This window comes from Diadema antillarum, unplaced genomic scaffold, assembly GCF_040938485.1.
Source record: "Diadema antillarum isolate AM-2024a unplaced genomic scaffold, OU_Dant_1.0 scf00000159, whole genome shotgun sequence".
Classification (NCBI taxonomy): Eukaryota; Metazoa; Echinodermata; class Echinoidea; order Diadematoida; family Diadematidae; genus Diadema; species Diadema antillarum.
Genome location: NW_027271048.1, coordinates 1,100,382 through 1,125,685, shown reverse-complemented (window position 1 = coordinate 1,125,685; position 25,304 = coordinate 1,100,382). Strand labels below are relative to the sequence as shown.

Genomic DNA, 25,304 nt, shown 5'->3' with positions numbered 1-25,304 from the left:
GTTTCATAAAGCTGTTCGTAAAGTTACGAACAGCTTACGAGCGACTGGTGATCAGTTCTGATGTGCTATACACTATTGTACATATCAGAATTTCCATAAATCAGCACAAGAACTGATCACCAGTCGCTCGTAAGTTGTTCGTAACTTTACGAGCGGCTTTATGAAACACCCCCCAGGTATCCTATTACCGAACGGTATCCTATTACCGAACGCGTACTTTGTCAATGGAGCGCGTACAACAACTCGAATACGCATTCATTGCACTACGCGCTGTTATCTCACAGGGGAAGCCAGTGCCGAAAATTGCTAAACTGCAGCAAAAAACAAAACAAAACGTAATTTACCTCAAATTTACGTAATAATTGCTAAAATTTCGATGTTCGTTGTCCTGCGTTAATAAACATTGACCGAAAATGCAATGTACAATTTTCCCCATACAGAGGGCGCACGTTCGGTAATACAATACGATTTGCGTCGGTAAAAAGAGACAATTTTTGTGGAAGGGTTATTTGAAATACGGATTTTTTCTAGAAGTTGGCTTATTTTTCAAGTATTTTCGTTACAGCTAAAGTCATCAGCATTTCAATTATCTATAAGGATATTTTTGGCTGAATTATTGCATAATGTTGCCCGTTTGGAGCAATAAAACAAAAATCGTTCGGTAACAGGATACACCTCCATATATATATATATATATATATATGTATATGTTATATATATATATATATATATGTATATGTATATGTATATGCATTATATATGAAGAGTTTGTTTGCAAAAATCGATAAGTCCATTTTTGAAGATTTTGAAGTATGGTCTGTCACAAAATACCAAATAATACCTTTTAAATGATACATTGGTCACTACATATAAAGGTACATTTTTGAAGTTATAGTCAAAAGAAGCAAAATTTTTCTTATTATTCTCTGTATTTTTCTTGACCTTTAATCGCACATATCTGCATTTGGCAAATATGGACTTATCGGTTTGGCAAACAAACTCTTCATATATATATATATATATATATATACATACAAATATATATACATAAGTATCTGAATATAAAAACGACCCAAGTCCATGGAAGACCATTTCAAGTAAACTTAAAAAAAGTCATATCTTTTTTATTTGTCCAATGATTTCTATTTAACTGTGATGGGAAGGCAACATTGTATATGAGAATTAGAACATATATCATTATGACAATTAACATTTACATTAATTGTGGCGAGGCCATTTTGTGTGATGGACTTGGGTCGTTCTTTGATTCATATACATGGTATTCTGCTATAGAGATGAGAGAAGGATGAGAGAGGGCGCTATAATATGAATGTAAGAATGACCCAAGTCCTTCATTCTTACATTCATATACGATTTAACTCATTCATTTCAGGCACTTCCGGGGGTAATTAGGATATATCATTTATACACAAGATTAGTCCATGCATAAGCTACAATTTCCCATGTCAAACTGAATTTGGCCAAAAATTGGACTTGGGTCGTTCCTATATTCAGGTCTTCGTATACCGGTATATATATACATGCATATATATATACATATACACACATTAGTAGAGTAAATTTGAGGTTTGACCCCCAAAAAATTGATACAAAAGGCTTTTCAACGGTTTTGGGTAGGTTTTGACCTCCAAAATAACATACTAAAAATCTACTCAAATCCACCTACCGGAAAGGGCCTATTTCCAAGATGGCGTCCAAAATGGCCGCCGTGGGCTTAAATTTCCATAGAATGTGCAATAACTGGCCTACATTTCTGATTTTTGTGTCAATTTCTATGTTTTGGGGGTCAGCAAATCCAATGAAACCATTTTCAAAGCTGATCAATGATGGGAAAAACCTTAAATCCAAGATGGCGTCCAAAATGGCCCCCAAAATGGCCGCCATGGGTATAAAATTGCTACTAAATTGTCAATAAATACCGTGCATGTGTGATATATGTGTCGATTTCTATGTGTTGGCGGTCAACAAATCCACTGATATCATTTTCAAAGTTGATCAGTGATGGAAAAGCATTAAATTCAAGATGGCGTCCAAAATGGCCCCCAAAATGGCCGCCATGGGCATAAATTTGCTACTAAATTGTCAATAAATGTTGTGCTTGTGTGATGTATGTGTCGATTTCTATGTTTTGGAGGTCAACAAATCACCTGAAATCATTTTCAGAGTTGACTAGTGATGGTATGGCCTTGAATCCAAGATGGCGTCCAAAATGCCCCCCCCCCCCATGGCCACCATGGGCGTGTACTTGTTTTAAAACTGGCAATAAATGGATTACATTTGTAGTGTTTGTGTTTATTCCTATGTTTTGGAGGTCATGCCCAATCCTTCAAATAGTGTCTACCTAAAAAGTAGTCCCGTGTGTAGTGATCAGAATTGATTAACCACTTTGTGCATAACATAAATAAAAATATGCTTTGGTAATTTATCAATTAATCGGCATTCTCACAATGATCACCATTTCCTCTAGAACGTACTTTCAATTAAAATGCCTTCAAGTTAGGGTAAATCGAAAACATCAACGAAAGTTCGTTCATTGAAGTAGCATTTACCATAGATAAACTATGCTTCCTCTTCGTCTTCCGATACTGTCTTGTTGAAAGGATTTTCGCAGGTATCAAGTTGACAGGGTCCGCAGACGCTGTGGCATGGCAGACCGTATCCCCTACAGCTACAGCGAATTGTTCTACAGCCAGTTGTGCAGTACATCGGATCTTCTTCAACAATTTTTCTGGAGCAGCGTCCTTGTTTGACGTGACTGGAACTAGTTTATTGTCCTCCAGTTTCCAGCCCCAGTCTGTTGCCTTCAAGTTTCCGTTCCTCCCCATCCAGACCATAATCTGATGGTATACTCTCAGAGAGTGAAACCTTGTTGAAGACGCTGTTGGTGGCAGACATTCTGGGGTGACAAACGACTTAGCTGAAGTCAGTTTCTTCGCAAAGACATTATATCGCAACTTGGCGAGGGAATCACAGGGATGTCCTCCAAATAATACTTTCATGGCATTGTTGCCGTTTTCCACGACCATGTATCTTGTTTGGTTGGGGACAAGGAAGGTGTTTGCACAAGTCTTGATTGCTGAATCCCCCTTTGCCAGTTTCTGAAATGCTGACTTTTTTCCAATTCCATACTCGAGATGTCGAGTCACACCCAGTGAAGGCATGAAGGAAGAGAAGATGTGGGCATAGCTCTTCACCCAATGATACTTTCAGCTGGTTGATATTGTGCACCTTCCAGTTCCAGGATGAATTGTCAGAACGAAAATACAGTTCTTTGCTGTCGACGCTAGCGTAATGCAATAATAGCACCAACAGATCGGTATCTTTTTCAATCAGGGTAGTTGATTGTTGGTATGACGATGTCACTTCCGCTTTTACTATGTCTAGGGCCTACATCGGCATCCCCTGGTGCATGAATTACGTTCAAGCAAATTTTCTTCATTTCCTCACTGATGAGGTTGATGAGCTGTTGCTTGTTGGAGCTCCTGGACAGGAACACGGACACGGCCCTTGTGTGTATTGTCCTTAATAGATGGTCCATCATCATAACCATCAAAAACGACTTTTCCATAGTGATGAATAGTGAAGTCAGCATACGACTTGGCTATCACATTGAAACTGTCCCCGGCTGTCCATGACAAATGAGGCAGCAAGGAGCCACCATCAAGAACATAGTGCACAGTTTGGGGAACAGAGTCGGACACGGTATCATTTGACACTTTGGCAGAATGGTCTCGATAGCTTGAACTAATGGAGGTTTGTCAGCCTTTCTGAAAATACCTATACCCTCAAACAGGGCAGGGGTAAATGGGCTCAGGTCATAGCCCATGACATTTTCCAACGAAATGTCTCCTGTTTTTGACACGACAAGAAATCTTTGAAAGAGTAGAGCAGGGTCAATTGCTCTGTCTGGACCAAGTTTGACTGAAGATACATCTCCAAGTGTTTTGGCTCTGTCTTTTCGATTGAAGGAAGATGTGAAAGCAGGTTTATTGACCATACTTTCCATAATCTTCTCTCCAACAGACTTATGCTCGTGGACATTCACATTCAACGCGGCCATCACTCCAGTCACAATATTTCTTAGTGAGGGATCTGCAGAAAATGGAGAGCATTCATTGAGTTTTGAACTGCTTTTGGCTAGGTCAGAAGCATCTCTTTCCATCCTTGCGCCACTAGATTCCTTGTGTTGTTCACTAGTCGTGTACAAAAGATCAGTGAATTCCTGCATCGCACTGTTATATTCCGACGTGACCGGCATTGACATTGTCCATAGAGACAGTTGTTCTTCACCCATCCCACTTCCGCGTGTTAGGCCACCAGTGCTCTTCAGGGATCTCATCAAGGTCTGTTCGATGACAAGATCAGGGCTTAGACCCACCCAGAACTTATTACTCCGTCGGATGACATGGAATCCATCTGCAAACTTGCAGAAGACATCTGGATGATTCTGTTCTAGCTCTGACATTTCTTGAAGATAGAAGTAAGAGACTTCAGGTAGTTGTAATGGCCAGCTGCAGCAAATATTGGCAGACATTCAGTTACAGCATGTAGGTGCATTGGTCAAGATGCTTTTCGATCTGCCATGATCAACTTTCTTGCGACCCCTAACATTGTCTGATAATTTAACCACAACTGACTTGTCTTGGATCTTGTTCGAAGTTCCATCTTACGTTTGTCCATTTGTCTTCTGATTGTAACCATTGCTTCATATGTCACGACATTCTCAAGCGTTGTCTCACCATCCAACACCTTAGAGTACATATCCTCTGACTGAGCCACAAGTGATGCAAACTCAGTATTCTCATTCATCATTTCGGATACAACCATTCGATTAAAGCACTTGTCTACCAGCAAATGTCCTCTGAACGCTCTTTGAACTGCCTTTCCAGTCATCATATGCACCACTGCATTCTCACCATACACGACCTCTAGAACCTTGCTGAGCCCTGTTCCTTGCATGAGTGTTCCTATGGCACCGAGCAAGTTCATGAACAAATGAAAACAGCCAAGCAGTAATACAACCCATGCTGTGCATCTTGGATGATTTCAGCAGCTTTCCAGTAGAGTGGTTGATCAAATGTTCTGATGGGTGAGAAATTGTGCTTCATTGCCATGTTGGTAAGGAACTCCAAAGTCGATAGAACGCAAGTCTTATCCCCTGAATACATGTCTATCATTGGCAAAAACATCACTGAAGACTGACCAGGGTGTTCATACCCTTGATAAAGCGAGCACATCATTCCTTGCCAGTTTGGGGTAGCCTTTCGGAAACTGAAGGATAGCTCCCACAAAATATCGATGCTCACACCAACAGTGTGAAATGATAAGACAACAATGACCCAACTCAAAATTGACATTTTGTTTAAAGGGGATGGCTAGTAACCGATCAGTGGGAATCAGTGGGAATGCTGAGGGATGATTGTTCCAATCCTTGTGGGATTTATTTAAGAGTACATTATATATCTACTGTTGTGTGAAAATTATTTGCTTCAGAACGGTCTCATATTCAAGTAATGTGCAGATTAATGCCCCGTCACTGACCAGGGACGCTTACCTGGAAACATTAAACATTTAATTTCATAATCTTGTGTTGTTGTGAAATTAAAAAACAAACCATCTGAATTTTGCACATATTATCAAGGTGTCAAATAGACTATTGGTGCAAGTTTTTGAAGCAACAATGAACACAGGGACAAATAACTTGTTGTTATACGACAAAAGATCGCACAAATTTGAAACTGAAATGTACAATCAATAGCCGAGTTAGTAATTATAAAGTAAGTAAGGAAAATGCACATAAGTGGGATTCCATATCAGAATTTCAAGTTTTGTTACACTAGCACTTGGCAAGAAATGATTTTGGCCTGGATTATACAGCTGACCTCCACAATAACGGATTAAATCCAATCCAAACATTGGAAGTATCAGATACGTATTGGGTATTTTGAGTATAACGAATTATTGGCTGTTTTATAGAAATTTTAACCCCATGGTGGCCATTTTGGATGTCACCTTAGATGCCATTCCTGGTTTTAGAGACTTTCCCTTCACTATAAATCAGCGTGACAAAATAGTTTTAGTTGATTTGTTGACCTCCAAAATGTAGAAACTGACACAAACATACACGGCATTTATTGACAATTTAATAGCAATTTTATGCCCATAGCCACCATTTTGGGGGCCATTTTGGACACCATCTTGGATTAAAGGCTTTCCCATCACTAATCAACTTTGAAAATGATATCAGTGGATTTGTCGACCTCCAAAACATAGAAATCGGCACATACATCACACACGTTCGGCATTTATTGACAATTTAATAGCAATTTTATGCCCATGACCGCCATTTTGGGGGCCATTTTGGACGCCATCTTGGATTTAAGGCTTTCCCATCACTGATCAACTTTGAAAATGATTTCAATAGATATGTTGACCTCCGAAACATAGAAATTGACACAAAAATTCCAAATATAGGCCAACTAGTGCCCATTCTATGGCAATTTAAGCCCACGGCGGCCATTTTGGACCCCATCTTGGAAATAGGCCCTTTCCGGTAGGTGGATTTGAGTAGATTTTTAGTATGTTATTTTGGAGGTCAAACCCTACCCAAAACCGTTAAAAAACCTTTTGTATCAATTTTTTTGGGGTAAGGCTATTTTTTGTTGTAGATTTACCCGACTACATGATATATAGTGTATATAATCTATAAGATGTATCTGAAAATCTTATTAGAAAAGAACTAAAGAGATGTATCAAATAAATTGCTGGTATTGACAGCATGATGCATTTCTTGAGTTTTGTTCTATTTTTATATATATATCATTTGACCAACACATGGACTACAAATAACTGATATAGATAGATAGATAGATAGATAGATAGATAGATAGATAAATAAATAAATAAATAGATAGATGGAGAAAGAAATAGATTGATTGATTGATTGATTGATTGATAGATATGAAGTGATGAACAAATACGAGGACATTGCTGGTTTGAATTCCCAGTTTTATACTTCACAGCTTTTGGTCCATTATCTTCGTCAGTGGTCAGAAAAATGGCAGCTAGCAATAAGCAACATGGCTGTTGCCATGTAGCCCAACAGGAATTGAAAGTTATTATGAAACAACAGTGAACACAAATGAGCATATGTATCTTGTTTGTCACTTAAGTGGTGGTGTATGTCCGATTGGGGTGATTGTGGTGTCTGAATGGTGTCACATTAAACACCTAAATAGAGCCTAATTGTCATTTGAATGGTTGTTTGACATCGATCATTTGTCTCATTTTACTATTAAGTCGTCATTCCTGCAATTGTGGCTCTATTTACCATGCAATCTTGGACCCATGAAATTTGCTCCATTTGCACGCACGCTGAGAGCCTAGCACACTACGTACTAGGTACGTAAAACACATGCATTTGCAGTGTGCATGTGATCAAGTATATTGACAACGAGTGCTCAGCACTCCATCGATCTCTGATCTTGCATATTCTCCTTTGTTTCTGAATTCATAAAACATCAAATGACAAGGATCTATTTAAAAGTGTTATATAAAACAAATAATACATGTTTTTCATTCATGCAATGGATAAAATATTTCATTCAGTGAAAGATGAAATCATTGATCTATTCAACTTGGCTGCACCTCATTGAATGGATCAGTATTTTCACCTCGTGAAATATTCTGTCCATTGCACTCATAAACATTCATTATTTGTATAGCAGTGAATGTTGTGAAAACTACTGTTACATTAATTTGCTTATCTTGTTAAAAAACGTGTTAAAAAAGGTGAAAAAGAGTTTGCTTTAAACATATAATTCAACACAGCTTTAGAAGCTCTAAGACAGAAAAAACAATAACTTGAGTGTGGTTGTGTAATACAGTAAACCTCGCATGAGTCGAAGCTCTCGGGACTGACGAAAATGCGTCGACTTAAGTGAAATTCGACTCTCGCGAGAGTCGATTTTTTTTTCGACTCACAGTTATGTACATGTATTATAGTACATTTGCATGCATGTGTGTGTGTGTGTGTGTGTGTGTGTGCGTGCGTGTGTGTGTTTGCATTCAAATTTGTCTGTTCTTGAAGATAATGTCTATGGTGCAACATAGGTAGCCATCTCTGTCAACCTACCCTGAGACAAACACTCTCCCAGGCCCATCCCACACTCCATTGAACAAAACTATACAGCCAGCCGGGCACGCACAAACAAGCTCCGCCCACTTGGCCTGTCACTAAAATATTAAAGCAGCGATTGGTTGACCAAGGAGTTATGGCTTGACATGGATAAAGTATGGATGTGCTGTGTGTATGGATAAAGTATATGGATCGATGTGCTGTGTGTATACATGTATACATGTGTATGTACTAGTATTCGACATGCGTGCAGAGCGGTACGGTGAGTGTGCATGCTTACCTGCAGCAGGCCAGGGACGGGGTTCTGCGACATGCCGATTTTTTTTTTGTTCTCCTCTAAATGTAATGAGAATGCCAGACAAATCTTCTTCGGCTCAAGTGATGTAAACTATGTGTATTTTGTACAAAAGGGACTGAATGTTTTACTTCGACACAGCCGAAATTCGACTCTCGTACTTCGGCTTATCCAAATATTTCTTAGAGAAAATACATAGGGAAAAATCGGGACTTTTTATTTTGCTTCGAGTTAAGTGATTTTCGACTCACTCGACGTCGACTTATCCGAGGTTTACTGTATTTCAATTGCTTTTTTTTCTTTTTTCTTTTATTTGAGGAGGGTGTGAGCATTTGATTTTTTGATGGGGGTGACCAGAAAAATTAAATGTGCTGTATAAACAAAAACATCACTAACCAGCACTTCACAGAAAGAAAACAAAATAATCAACAAAAACTAAATGTTATTTTTAAAAATGCACTATTCTACCATATTTCCATCATCTCTTTGTCCCACTGTCTTGCACTACCACTCTGTCTCCATATCTAAATATAATTTCTGTGTTTGTTTGTTTTTTTTTTCACATGAGAATAACAGAGCACAAAAAGAACAACTGTTAATATGAAAAAGTTGTTGTGCACCATTCATATACAACATGCATTGATGATAATGGTATAGTACCTTGTGTCTTTGATATTAAACAACATTTGATAACTACGGCAAAACACAAATGTTATCCCGTAGTCTTAATCTCAACCGCTTTTCTGGTAATTATTTACTTCCAATGAAGGGTATAGACTCAAATTAACCTCAGCACAAATTGTAATCACTCATGCTTCATTAAGTTTGCTTTAACTTAACTGCATTATCAAAAGAAAGCAAAAATGAGACATATAGAAGAATGTGCAGCAAAGCATATGTGACCCGCTACAACAAAAGGATCTGAAAGTCGGGGGAGGTCGATCGTCTGAAAATGACATGACACTTTTCCCTTACACTTCCGCTTTCATTCAATCTATAAAAGGACTCATAAAAGTACTCAGTTGCGGAGATACCGTTATTTTATGAGAGCATGTCAAGTGGGCTAGGAAATCAGCATTTCAAGAAAACCGCCTTCAAAGTTTATCTGCGGCGTAAAATCAAAATTTTCAGACACGTTTCTGTCCCGTTGTAAGTTGGAAAATCATGGCCCAGGAAAACGCCTTTCCTTTGATCATTCAGATTTGAAATTTCAGCAGATATTTAACAAAACATCAGGCTACAAAATTATGTCAAAAACAGAAATCTAATGGTTTTGACTGGTTTTGATGACCTGACTTCAAACTCGATTTTCTTGGCTCAGCCCTCAGTGACTTTCGGATCCTTTTGTTGTGGTGGGTCACATATGCTCATTTGGCACATTCATGCAAAATGACATGAAACAACCTATTCCAAATGGACATTGTCTTTTACATCATTACAAAACTATAAGTACATTGTGTATAACCACGAGTATAACCAGGACACAGCTTATATTGTATGCTCAGTTTAGCTTACACCACATCAAAGTGGTGTGAACATGGAAACTTTAACCAACTTGTGTTTTTCACAAAGGCATTGTTTATAGCTTCCTAGTGAAAAATTTAAGGGTAGAATTGCAGATACAATGCATGTGCATACAGTGAAAGATTTCAGTGGACACTTACACACGTAACTGCCTATACATCACATACATGTACATGGTATCAACGGTTCCATGACATTTGCCCCCAGCCAAACATAAATTCTAGCCAAAAACATAACCCTAAGTCCTTGGAAAAAAAAATAAGACCAGAGTAATTGTTGCAGGAGCATATGTGCTGTCACTGGTAGCAACAATGTCAAACAAGAGTGACAACAGCAGCTCCATATGGCCACAATGTAACATCACAGTGATTACACAATGATAACAGCACAGCGAATATGACGCTCATACTACGAGCACAATGACCAGTCCTTCAGTTCATTGCACTAGGGATCCATCTGCCTTGGTCATACATATGTTGCTTCATCATCTTCACTGTCATTGGCACCTTCACTACCTATTGCACTGTCTCTAGAAACACCCGGCAGTGGGTGTCTGGACTGTGACATCGCGCCATACCTAATGTTCCCTGCCAGCACCTGCTCATGGACCCACAGGTACTCAACCAGCGTGTTCATGACAGGCGCAATGTCATCAATCTCTGCATTGGAGTCCCCAGACAGCAGGGCATTGCTTTCTGTGGGCTTCACAACATTCTTTAGTCTGAGGACGGGCACCTTCCACTGCTCCTGGAAGTCATGCAACTCCCGCGATGTGATCTCACTCCTATTGTACTGGTCGTACTTGGTGCCGATGACCACACGAAGGGGCGTGTCCTCATTGCCTGATGATGATGCCTTCTTCAGCTGGTTACCAAGATCCTCAAAACTTGACCGGTCCACAAAGGAAAACAGGTATATGGTGGCATGTGCTCCTTCCCTACATGCCTGAGAATGATTTGAGAAAGGTAGAAATTAGGTTAAAAACATTAAGAAGCATTCACATCTTTGATAGCAGCAAATGCATGTTCTACACCAACATAACTTAAAGGTCCTGTTTACCTTTGGGAGCAGTGATTTAAAAATTTTTCAAGATATCACATGTGATGCATATGTGTATGTCAGTTGTATCACAAAACACCCTACCATATAAAATTTTCAAAATAAGGCCTAAAATATAAGAGGATATCAGTATTTTTCTTATTAAACCATAACTGCAGATGGTTTAGTCTGGAAACATTTTAATTATAAATTATAACTACTGTTCACATTTTGTGTATTTCAAAACACTTAACATATATTATATGGATTCAAATTTTTACATTGGTTGTTTCTATCCCTAATTCACATTTTCAGAACTATTTTAAAGCACTAATACCGGGTTTTTGTTTCATCTGCAAATGGTAAATTATGCCTTTAATATAAGCAAGACTGACATTGCAGTGCAGCAACGGAAAGAGTATGCAATGAGGCTTGATAAGACAACTTATTCGAGCCTTCAGTGCATGGTTTGAGTCTAAGAAGATAAACTTTTTATATTTGAACACACAAAACGATGTCTAAATCAGTCAGAAAAATGTAATGACATTCAAGGAATACTTCCAGTAATCAAGTAATGCCATGTAGAGGAACTTGTAGATTCAAGCTGAACTCTTCAGTTGTTGCTCCTCACACATCACTTGTCTGAGATACGCTATCTACATTGCCTTTCATGAATTGCAGGTCCATTAATGAGCGGTTCCATGACATTTACTCTTGCGTCAATTGCTACGTGAGATATATGTATGCCAACCCAAATATAATACCTATCCACAAGCATAACCCCAACCCTAATCCTAATCCTAATCCTCACATCAAACTACCCTAAAACTCTGTCACAACCCTAACCCTAATCCTAAGTCCTCGGAGAAAATAAGACCTGAGCAATTGTTGCAGGAGCAAATGTTGTGTCATCATATTTAATGGAATGCAGTTTGGTTCTTTCATAAAAAGAGAAAATAATCACATTCAGCAATACTATTTCACGCAGGAAGATATGTCATTGTGCCACTGATAACCTGACTTGTAGTTTACATGTAAAAAATATACCAGATATCTTGGCAAGCTTTATTGGTACAGATTTCAGACATGGTCCTTACAAGCATTTGAAACAATGTCCAGAGTACACAGTAAATTTCTTCAATACAACAGATGAAGTGTAAAAATGATCCCGAAACAGAATGCTTACAGATGCAACACCATTTGATCTTAACACCTCCCTGTTTACAGACACCAAAGGGCTGCACATTTCATCTATGGGTATTCAACAAACTCAGAAGCCTCCAATACAAAGTTTGCATACACTGACATCACACTTACTGGCTGTATATGATCAAACTTTCTTTTGACACTCTCTCCGGCATCCCAGAACTGAAGACGAAACATGATAGGTTTTCCAGAGCTCTTCAGAAATGCTGGCCAGTAAGCAGTAGTGGTCACTATGCCTGTCAAAGCAATGATAGGAAACTACTTTCAGCATGGCATGAGATCAAGCTGTTCAAGTCAGTTCACTTCCTTTCTTATATAACATATCTCTCTATTCTTCTGTAACCAAAAGAAGAGATTTGCCAATGGCATATATCACACAAACACACAGCATCTACTACAGCTCTTTCCCTATTTCCAAAAATCATATACACAGATGTACACAGCTTGAAAACATTTTGCATTAAAGCAAAACAAGTGCCTGTTAGACTGAAAGACATTCAAACAAACAAAATAAAACAAAACACAGCGACATCTAAATAAAATTCCCTAAAACAGGAAACCAGAGAAATGCAGAGTGGGACAGCTTTAGAAATGGTCATGATTCAGGCATTCAAAAACAAATGGGTACAGCAGAAAGTGAGTATGATGTAACACAATTTCCATCAGTGGCTGTTTGGAATGTATCATTATTATTTGGTCCTTGGATTGTAGTGTGCGCACACTTAAAAATGCAGTAGAGTGACTGCACTGTAGATACAGGTATGATTCCATCAACAGGGGGTAATGGGGAAATAACATATTGCCAATTGGTTTGCACCACCATCATTTGACACAAACACACCTATGATATCAATGACACAATTTTACATGTATATGGTTTTGCCTAGTAGAAATTTATCTGTTTGGATGATCAACACAAGGCAAGTGCCAAAATGTGTCTCGCCCATTCACGTAAAAGAAATTAAGATTTTTCTAACTCCCGGAAGTTCATTGACCCCGCCTATGACCTTTGACCTTGTGGTGACCTTCAACTCCCCAAGGGACATTTACCATCCAAGTTTGGTAACAAATGGACATACAATTTGTAGGGATCAAAAGTTATGAGCCATAATCAAAACGCGCCGTAAAAACTAAACATTGGGCCCTAAAGTTCATTGACCCCTACCTGTGACCTTTGACCTTGAGGTGACCTTCATTTTTAACAAAACGTTTAACTTTGTATAACCACTCTTCCCTCCAAGTTTGACTGAAACTGAAGTCCTCTGTAGAGAGTTATTCAAGTTTGTTGCGTTAAGGACAGACAACGGACAGACGGACGGACGACGGACGAACAACGGACAGACGATGGACGGACAGACAGACACAGCAGGCGATCCCTTAGTCTCCCCGCACCTCCGGTGGGCTCGACAAAAAAGCATATTCACAGATTGAACCCACATAGAAGCTTGGACAAAAAAATATATAATTTTTATATTGATATAATACCCAAACAGGAGTCATAAAAGAAGCTCTTACCAGGAGTCTCAGAATGAGTCATGGGGACGGACTGGCCGGACAGCTTGGCCACGGTACTACTCTTGCCCACTGCAGTCTTACCAACCAAGCACAGTTTATATTTGATGATCTGTGGCCCAGCCAAGTGTGTGGCTGGCATTGGACTCTCCATGCAACCTTCAAGAAAAATGATGAGGTTCAATACTCTTGTGAAAAACAGATTAATGTGAGCCTTTTGTGACTCTTTGTCTTACATTTCACAGTAAAGAAAATGTTTAAAATCAAATGGCTCTTAATTTAATCAAGATTACTAAAGAATGAGGCATAGCTCTATCAGAATTGCAAATTTATACTTAACTTGTCATGTCAACGTTCCCTTCTGCTTTTGGATTCATGTGTTGTACTATAGCTAATATTGTTTGCCAGGGACAAACCTCAAACACTTAACTTAATACAAGATGTACATATTGTTTCCAATCTGTGCCTTTAAATTGCCCACTTCACTGTGTAATCACATTGCTCTTCAGTACGAAGTGAACAATTATCTGCTACAAGTTAGGCTTGTAGCTTCTCCCATGGGCATTCACGTCATTTACTAGAATTTTATGAACAGACTGTCTTGCTTCTGTTTGGAGAGAAGAGCTAGTTCCTTAGGAATTACCGGCATGAGCAGAGACATGAATCCAGATACCTAGAGTGTCTAAATACAAGACAGGTTTTCCACTGAGCAAACTCTTCCACTTTCTAAATAGTGCTACTCAGGGGCGGATCCAGGAATTCCGTAAAGGGTAAAGGGGGGGGGGGGGTGCAATCAAAAATATTTTTGGTGCTACTGAAGGGTTTCAGTTCATTTTTTTTCTTTTGTTTTAGCAAAAAATGAAAGGGGGAACGTGTCCAGTGCGCCCCCTCTGGATCCGCCACTGCTACTGATATATATCAGAGGTTTCATGAGTCAGTATACTCACCGAATGTTCTTCGTTTTCCATGCCTGAGAATACTGGCAAAGTACTCCCTACCAACTGGAGTCTTGTGCCAGTTGTCATGATCGATGTATGTTCCTGGCTGCACAGACATTGTGTCTCTCTACTATCTGGAATGGCTACGGCTACGCTGGCGAAAGAAATGATATGGGACAGAAGCATTCATTTAATCTAATCACTGATCATGGCCACAATGGTTGCTCACAAATCAGGAACTGATGGGAATACTTTCGACAGAACATTCTGTTACAATTAGACCTAGATTTTGACCGCCAAACACTGTGAGGAATATAGAAAAACAGCATACCACACTCACAGTATAGTCTATATAGGAGTATGAGATGTAATCAAAATAATGATGTAATAGTATAAGATCCATATATAGAGTCTAGTGACCAAAAATCAATCATTAACGTCAGGTTCATTTAGTGTCTAGCAATTAATACGCGTGACATTACACCACGTCAGGTGATTGGTGGGGAATATATAAGTGCAAAATGGGTAGGCCCCTTTTTTATAGTCGTACAGAAAACAGAAAATAGTCATCTGCCAGTAGTACTCTACCAGAACTGGTCTCATGGCATGACAGAGTTCCATGACACCAACTAATGCTAAATATGACTCGCAATAGTACTGATTAGAGTGATGACATGAACAATGAATGCGGTATAAACAGCTTGAGCCTTGAAGTAGTAATCCCTTTCAGCAGTTCCTTGAAACTATCCCGGGATGGTAGAAGTGTCGTGCGTCAGTGAGAGGTGACATGGTGAACAGGATGATTTTAAATGTCACTGATGTACAATAAAAGTGATGGTGCATAGTGCTAGTATTAGTAAAAAAAAATGCCTCTTTTCTTAGTATTATTAGAGCATGTGTGACTCAACAGGAGGCTGCATCACTCAGATGACTGGAAGAGCAGCCTCTCTGAACGTTAATGGAATGGTAATTGCGACCACAGGTCGTGGCAGATGGTTTCAGGTTCTAACAGCTCGGGGGAAAAAAAGGAAAATTAGAACACTTCTATGGTCGCGGTTGGGATTATGTACTTGAGCTTATGGTCATGCCTTCCTATGTAGGTAGCTGGGAAAATCACATGTGGCAAACGTAGAAGTTGACAGTAGTGTATCTTATGAAAGAGGGTGCACTGTGCAAGGAGGCGTCGTGTGTGGAGACCATCCCAACCAAGAGCTGAGACCAGCGTTGAGGATCGAAGTACATGGGCATGTACAAACCGAGCAGCAGTTTTCTGCACCTGCTCAAGAGAGTTTACCATTGTAGCTGTGTGTGGGTTCCCAGGCCTCTGATGCATATTCTAGTTGGGGGCCGGACAAGTGCGGTATATGCTCTGGCCTTTACTTCCTTGGTGCATGGTGATAATGTTCTGCGGAGAAGCCCTATCTAGGCTAATGTCTTGCTTGCTCTGTGTCTGATGTTGGACTTCTGGCAATGCTTGTTCCAGCTTTTATTCTTTGAAGCTGATCCCAAGGCCCTGCCCCGTAAGCTTCTGTTGCAGAACTCTTTGACCGAAGAAGATCGCTCGGTATGATAACCAACAAAATTATAAAAGACTCCTCCGGACAGATGGAATTTTCTGTCTACAGAACTCTAAACAGTGCAGTGGGGAAGGGACACGACGCTGTCGCTTCGCGACGCCGGCTGAGCTGTGAGAGAGGTCGAGGGAAGGACTGCTTGTTGCCAAACATAACTTCATAAGTTTAAAATACCACTGAATACAGCACACTTAAAAGCATTTGAAAATAACATACCCGGTACCTCACAAGTGGCTCCGTCTAGAATCTACTTTTACGAGACCCTTATGCAGCACTTTTAAGTGAAACATGGCTCAAATCGGCGTGTAGTCGCTTCGGAGCTGTACTGTGCAGCTGGCTAGCTTGTGATGGATACAGATTCTGAAGGCTAATAGCTAGAGCTTTAGTGCATGCCGTGTGTATGCGTACTCTATGCAGGAGACTGAACTTGGTTTGTGTACTAAATCGCTCGAGTCGAATCGAGTACGGTAGTCGTGGTCGTAACACACTTCTGTGGGTCGTAACCGTAAGCACACAAACCCAGTTTGCTGCCCTCACTTGTCGTGGCGCAGAATGAACGGGATTTTCCCTTTCTTTGAAAGTTCTGCGTATGAGCAATCAATCTTGTACGAGATGATACCAGGGAGGTGAGACAGGTTTTTCTTCTCACCTCCCTGATGATACGCAAACGACTCAGTGATTATTACCGAGGACACTTTCTACAGTACAAGCAGTTCTGTATGAAGCTATGTTTTCATTTCGTTCTTTATTTCTAGACAAAGAATTCGTCAGTCACGTATCAGGTGGAATATGAACAGAAAAAACCATTATCACTGAGAGCGAAAAAGCTAACCACATAATAGGCTGTCATGTTTCATTAAACAGGCCATACGCACCAAGGGGCAGTAGGATCCCCCCCCCCCCCGAGATTTTCAACGTGTGTTACCACGTTATTACCATACAAATCATATTATTGGAAGTACATAAAATGTGACAAAATGTTATCATAGATGATTACCCCCCCCCCATAAAAAGAAAATGCTTCAAACATAGTAATATGACATTGCGAAAATCAAGGGCACATGGAGCATAAGGGAGCACTCTAGTCTTGTTCTCCCTACCCATTCAGAAAAAAAAAACCCGGATTTAACCATTGTTTATTGCCATTTTAAGAACGATATTAACACACAAAATACTTCAAATCTCCTCTAATATATCTAACCACAAATAAACGATAAGTACAATACATGAAAAATACAGTCGTCTTAGATAATAATACAAGAAACGTACAATTGCAAACACTTCTGTTGGAATTGTATATAATAACAATTATATTATTCTCACACCCATAAAATATTGTGGCCCCTTAAAATTTGTTTTAAAGATAATGTATGGATTTTTGGTACTAACGAGAATCGTCTATTTCCATGATACCCAAGTGTGCTCAGTATGTTCCTTAAAAGTTAAAAATAACAAAGTTATGAAAATTGAATATAACTGTGCGATTTACATTCTTACCGACTCTGCTGTTCTGTAACTATGTTTTTTATTAATTTGATAGAGTGTACCACATACATAACGTGTTTAAATGAAAATACAAATTGACATATTTGACTATAGGCCACATAGGCGCTCGAATTATCAAAAAATACATTAAGCGGATATGATAGTATAATTTTAGGTTTCATATGAATGGGAGCCCCTTGCTAAATCACGGGCTTTTTATAACATGCTGCCGACGCCGATAACAATGACGGCATGGACGATGAAAGGAAAAACACTTATGATTGTTTATCAAAATAATGATGTATCAACAAGCCTTTTCTTTTTCTTCGTGATTTTTTTCTCTTTTTTGTTCTTATTTCAATCATTGCTATACGCTGTTACTGAATCTACGTTTCGTTCTGTTATATTGTATACATGCACGGACTTGCAGAATAACAGCAGATGGCTGAGCAAGTTTCCTTTTATTACCGTGTTGAAATAAAATGAAATGAAATGAAATGAAATGAAGCCTTAATAGTTACGTCGAACTGAATCCTTTCTATTCAAAAAGAGTGTTAAGGATCCCTGCTTAGTAGTTTCATAGGGGAAAAATATTCCATTATTGACAAGAGCCCTAAGAGAGACTTGACGCCAAGAAGTTTAACGTCGCTATTACCACCCTGTGGTGCGTCATAAGCTAAACGAAAAACCAAGTCTTCGGACTCTACGGGCAATTACATGAATTATTCTTCTTCACAACCTACCTATACACGAACTACAATTCACTTGCACTACTGTAGGATCAAGAGAAAAAGATTTATAGTGCTCTCGTACTTCCAGTGGAACCCTGCCCTAGTGCCTCCTTACGGACTACTAGCATGTTCCTACATCCCCAATAATGCGTACCAGTGATCCCTACTGAATAATAATATGATCATTGTATTTCTGGAAAACAATGATATTACGTAAGTTTTCTTGCGGCCAAAATGGGCCATCCGTGGCATCACCTTGAACAAGTGTAAAGTTTCCCATAAATAAGAGGTCTTCACACAAAGGTCTATTGCCTTAGCGGGGAATTGCATGGTCAATTCTGCGTCTCCTGTTCCTAATAACGACTCTTGTCGAAGTTGGTCTTTGTCTGATGTTTAAATGAGATGACAGCGCCAATTGTTTCAATTACCCAAACGTATAGTCTTTAAGACGAACAGTGTCTACATGCAACATGACGTGAATCTACTCCTCCTGGAACTGGAGAAGAAGATTTTAGAGATTTGATAGACTCTGGACCTGTAGGGAACTTTGGGGGCCCTGCCATCCAAATCGTTTTAACCTTATGTACCTTGGTACACACTTTGAAACACGTGCTCTATAAGAATGACTCCTAAAAGTTCAGATGAGACTCGACTATAGATCCGTTATAAGAATGTGAATTTGTTGACGACGGACGAAAGATGAAAGGAATGGCAGGAGCTTATACCTAAGCCTGTGGCTCATGTGACGATGCATCAGATAACGTCAAGGACTGACAGGGCCTATCATAGCCATCGCCTACACTGTGACCCGAGAGATGGGGAAAGCCTACGTCACTGCTGTGACTGACCCCCCTGTTATCCAGTGTTGTATGACGAGGCCGATTTCATATTTTGGAAACCCTCGCATGGTACGCTATATGTCTCAGTGGTGTATTTTGTGAAACTCATGGTGATCAACTAGTTTCCTAGCGATCTGCTTAGTTTTCGCATGAATGACATAATCACATGATTGTGAAAATGATTTTGGAAACGTCCGAAAAAGACACAATATTCATAATTTTTGTTTCTGTTATCTAACAGAATGGTCAAAACGACGATTCAATGTATTCCATGAAAAGTGCACATGTCTCATACATTATGTAGACATGGGGCAAAATTATTTCTGGTAAATCCAAGTGAAGTTTTCTTCTAACAGTTCTAAATAATGATTTGATGAATAGGACTATGAACACAAAATGTTTCCTTCCATACAGTTTTGGTCAAGTTTATTCAAAGTGAGTTAATATTATGTTCCATGCATGCATAAATCAGTCTAAACAAGATCAGTAATGAAGAGGACTGCGAAAATCGGCACGAAAAAAAGTAAAACACTGCCGTCGGCGGGCGATACACAGCGGTTTTGATTCATAATCCTTGATGTAGTTCATATGAAATTATATTTTCTCTCCAGCATAATAAGGGATTAGATAACTTAAAATCAATTATCTTCATAGAGACAAGCTTTTACAGTTATCATGGTCCAAATTAATATGTATGATTTAATGTAATCAAACCGAATATACACTCAGCAAAAAAAAAAAAAAAAGTAAACACTTTTTCGAGTTCAAAATTTTCATAGAGGATTTTGATGAAAATCAATGTATAATATACCATATTAAAGGTAATTTAATTGGCTATCAACTTATTAGGTCAATATAAAGGGAACATTTGCGCATGAGTGAACACATTTGTTTTTGTCCTCCAAGGCTCAAAAGTAAAAATTGCAAAAATTGACATAAATTGTCTTTCATTTGGAAATGCCCTTTAAGATAACAATGATAACGAAAGACCAGTTTAACACAATAAGGGACATGAATGAAATAGCAAAAATAAGTTTGCGTTCTCTTTATCTCTTTATAACCTCAAACAAAATCAAAGTGGGAAACTTAGGGGCAGAAGATAAGAATTTTCTCTCAACTCAAACTTCAAATGACATAGGGAGTAAGGGCACAAAGATGTTTAAATGAACAGAATATCTTTATTTCATTAATTCACTTTAGTCATTCAAGAATTTATGACACAAATTCAGGAACCAAATATAATTTACAATTTTCCTAATTTGAGAAATCAATTCAAAATTCTACCATTTTTCTTAATGTTGCTTCTTCTCTCATTTCATTTGAATTTGGATTTGACAGAATATTCTTCATTTTCCTCTATTATTTTTAGCCCTTATTGATCTTTTGGGCTTCAAAGATATTGAGATCATAGGTATATTTTTGCAACTGAATCCATATTCTTTATTGTGTTAAATTTGTCTTTTGTTCATATTGTTACATTGATGAGCATTTACGCAAGAATGACAACTTGATCATTTTTGCAATTTTCACTTTTGTGTTTTGGAAGAGAAAAACAAAGGTGTTCACTCATGGGTAAAGTTTCCCTTTTTATTGACTTACCAAGTTGATAGCAAATTTAGTTATCTTTCATATGGTATATAATGCCTTAACATTTCGCCAAAAAGTCTATAAAAAACATAAACTTGAAAAAGTGTTTACTTTCTTTTTTTGTTGAGTACTTCGCGTTCAAGGCCTGAATCCCGTAAAGTTTACATTCTATGCATATGGTTATGGTAAGATGATGACGAAGAAGAACCTTTCTAAAAGGGAAACACGTTATCTCATTGCGGCTCGATTGCTGAGTAAGATACAACAGCAGCCTTCGACTCGGCCATCGACCATGTGACGATGTGGTTAGCGTCGACCGGGGGACAAGATTAGTCGAGAACACGAGGGAACCTCGCCCCAGACCAGACAGCGGGTTGCCAATGGCAACCTTAATGACTTTGGACCTGTGTGCGTCTTGTTCATGCCACAGAAGTAACTGACTCTTAGTCACGTTTGCCTTTAGAGTAGAGAAGTCAAAATTGTTTCATGAGGAGATTGAGATGGGAGAAGATATGTGTGCATCTGGATATGTGTTACTGCTGTGTGCGTATGTATGTGTATGTGTTACTCTGTATCGCGTGTGTGTGTGTGTGTGTGTGTGTGTGTGTTTAATATGTGTGTGTGTGTTCAGGGGAAGTTGACAGACCTTGGGGAGGAAGAACAGGGTGAAGGGGATAGAACAGTCGAAGAGGCACTATGCAGGGTTAAAGGAGGGGCAACTGCGGAGAGCTGGGGAGGGGATGATGAGGCTGGAATGGGCTACATTTAGTATGATTTCATTGTTTTCTGTGTATTCTCATTTCAGTCGTTATCACTTAAACAAATGAGATGTTCGGTGTTTTCAGTATCAACCTTTGATGGTTATATGCTTTAACTGTGGGAAAAAAAGACAGAAAGATATTTTTTTTAATTGTGTCCAAATGATGCACATATTGTGTTATGTTGTACAGAAATGGCACTTTAGATTACTGTTCTTACATTATGTGAATGGAATTAAAAAATGCCATTGAAAAAGAAGTTTTGTGTGTATTTTCAAAAAGAGTAAGGGAAGTAAATTGGGGAGGAAATAGAATCAATCGAAATGCTAAACATTCGAAAAAGATAATATCTAACCGCTTGGTGCACTCCATTTTGGATGGGAACAGTTACAATAAACAGTAAACCATTAAAACAGACGCTTTTCGACATGTTTCTGTTTAACGGTCTTTACCATTCATTCGGATGAATACATTTATTGAGAGTAAAGGCCTTGTTTGGAAGCATGCAAAAATAGCAAAGTAAACCTAGCAAATCAGGCGTGTTTTAATCGAGAATGGTTTCATTTATATGTGTGCTTTAATATAATGTTGAACACAACAACACATGAGGAGTTAAGATTATCAATTTCAGTTTAAAATATTTGGAGAAATCAGTAGTTAAAACATACTTTACAGACGGGTCTCTTCAAGGCAAATTATCATGGTTAGATGAGATTACAAATAGCAAGCAAGCTTACACATGATATTATCATACATGACCAGTAGCTTGGCTAAATCTCCCTCTCGCCCCCTTTTCTCATTCATCCTTACCATTGTCTTCATTTCTCTTCGTCCTCCAAAGAATGTCATTACGCAATCTTACTTTAGTCAAAACGAATTAATTTGTAGAAGTGGAATTGTAGACTCTTATATACTAGTATTAGACAAACACACACGCATATATAATACACATACAAAACATGTCTCTCTGTTTCACCAACTTAACAGAAAAAATGTTCAGGCTTAACTACAATGCCAGAAGTAAATGGGCGCTTGCTTACACATGTGTCAACATCCGCTGTGAACTCGACATGGGAAGGGGACAAAGAACCTAATACCGAAGAGGAAAAGTGTGATTACCCCTGATCCGGCCAATGATCCCCAAGCATAGCCCGTAGGCGAAAAATAGGTTCTGAATTTCTTCTGCGTATCAGACTTTTTGCAACACAATACACTATAAAAGATATGCGTGTATGACCAGTGGACAGTGTTGTGCTTAATCATAATGCGTATTGCTTCAATTACTGTGTTTGGAAGCAAGTTATGTACGGGCGGTGACAGTAATAATCACACGAGTTCTCATCAATGTACTAGTATTCGATGACTCTGCATCGTCACCTATTCATAGTGCCGAAAATAACGCTCTCTATCATTACTAAGAAACCTTACGAATCTATTCAAATTCACAAATTATTTTACCATGGGCCAAGAATCTATCCTTTTTAATCACCATCATCAGGCCCATTATCAAATGAATAAGTTTTCGGAATGAAGTTTCCGTGTTTTGCTTGTTGCTGTGTTGGACAAGTCTTGGGCATGGTCGTCATCAACAATGTTGTAGCTTTATGAAATTGAATACGTAACCAATTGCGGTTCGGTACGTAAAAATTAGCACTCGAAACTTTTATGGTAAGGCATGAAAGATATACAACTTCTTCTTTACGAGTAAACATATCAATAAAGAAAAAGTAAAGCAATCAACATGATCTACCAGATTTAGCTTGCTCAATAATTAGTGTCATTAATGAGTTGTTCATTTACAGTACTCCTTTCAACCATACAGTTTGAATTTGCTTTGCATACACTTTTTGTTCCTACTTTAGTTAAGCTTCAATGAAACCTTTAATTAAGATAGATTTTGGCGCTGTCATAGATAGCAACACAAAAGAACTTATCATAATAATTTGGATTCATACTTGTTAAGAGTGTTTTAACAATAACGCAAAATCAACCTTTAACAAAATTAATAACACTACACAAGACTGGTTTCACATCATAACAAACAGAGCCAAGCTCAATACATATAGTAGAAAGCTATCGACATTCATATTCATCACACGCCTAATGTTGTGCGGAAACGGACCATGCTACTGTCAGTGTCGTAATCATACCTCTCAAATCTCTAATGAGACAGTGTGACGTGATTAAAGGATCATACGATAAATATTGGCAGGTCTCCTTTTTCGCAGGATAGCTATGGAACCTCCCAGGATTTCGACGCCTGCGATTTAGATCGTAGCTGGGGCTGAAATTTTCATATAAAAAGTTCCTGGGAAATCAACAGTCAGTCTGTTTGACATTAAACTTGTATTCGATGTGCTCTATGCTTATGTGCTGAACAGACCACAAACTCTAGGCCCTGATTCAACATCTCGTCAATTCTGTGAATCACCGTCAAGTCATGCATCGTAATAAGTTTGTTTGTTTGTTTGTTTTTATCTTGCGTCGTAATAAGTTGGCGATGCATGTATCTACGTATTCTATAGTATTGGAGAAGGCAAAGGCAGGCAACCACTGTCAGTGTGCATCCACAAACTGTATGTGTCACACTCATGCTTACCGCAACCAGCACTAACTGAGATTACAGTCGATTATCTGGACGCCATACGCATTTTGGCCAGAACGAACATGACGAATTGCGTCTGTGTAGTAACCCGATCTAATCCGAAGAGCAGGCAGCTTCCCTACATTAGAATTGCACGTCTTACTGCAATAAGGTTTACGAATACGCATTGTTTTCTTTCTAACGGACCTTATTATTCAAAAGCAAAGTATAAGGAACGAACAAAAGCGTGGATCGTGCTGTAACAAGGTGTACACAATTCCTTGGATAACTTAGGAACGGAATATTACATAAAAATCATAAATTGACGAAATCAGAACACAATTATTCATCAGTAGGATTCATTACCATCAGTATATCCCTTCCGTTCACTCTCGGGGAATTTTGAACCATTTGTTAATGTAGTATATACGACACACTATGAACTACACATGAAACTGAACATAAACTCCAATCTATTATTTGAGGAGAAGCATATACGATAACAGAGAATATGTAATAGAATTAGCATTTTGATCAACACAGTTGTTCTTAATGTCAGTTCATCTCAGTTTTAACAAGAACATTTATTTTTACTTTATTCTGCCCATGCGCAAAGTGGAACTGCAAAAAGGCTTTTTGTCCTGAAATGTAGACAATTTTGGGATCTACGCACTTTTTTAATCGTCTTTACATAAAATCTTATAGAGATGACTTAATTCTGCCTCTGTTGTTGTTACCCCTCTTTTCTTTCATTCTGAAGAAGGAGATTCTGAAAAATAAATAAACCGAACAAAAATCTTTTATTTTTCTTACCGACTTCTTGCATTTACCATGGTTTAATGTCCTGGGAGAAAAATTTGCACGACAAAAAAGAACTTAAGGGTCTTAAAGCATCATTGATAAGATAATAATGTCGTTGCTATTTGAACCCAGCAAATATGATTGCTAGTCCTGAAAATAAGAATTCTACTTTTAAGGAAAGAAAACTTTAAGAGAGAGTGTTACTAGTGTTTAGATAAGGAAACACATTTTACGTCACAGAGGGTGATTATGAGCGATTCCCCTTACTGACCAG

General features: G+C 38.6%; 1 protein-coding gene across 1 annotated transcript; it reads right to left on the bottom strand.

Annotated features, from left to right (window-relative positions):
• Nucleotides 1-10,412: 10,412 nt before the first annotated feature.
• LOC139722150 (ciliogenesis and planar polarity effector 2-like) lies at nt 10,413-14,959 on the bottom strand. The gene is made up of 4 exons (XM_071633461.1): nt 14,681-14,959; nt 13,737-13,892; nt 12,333-12,457; nt 10,413-10,922 (listed from the first exon to the last, which is right to left on the bottom strand). The coding sequence occupies exons 1-4, from the start codon at nt 14,787-14,789 to the stop codon at nt 10,443-10,445; spliced, it is 870 nt and encodes a 289-aa protein (XP_071489562.1). The 5' UTR covers nt 14,790-14,959; the 3' UTR covers nt 10,413-10,442.
• Nucleotides 14,960-25,304: the final 10,345 nt, after the last annotated feature.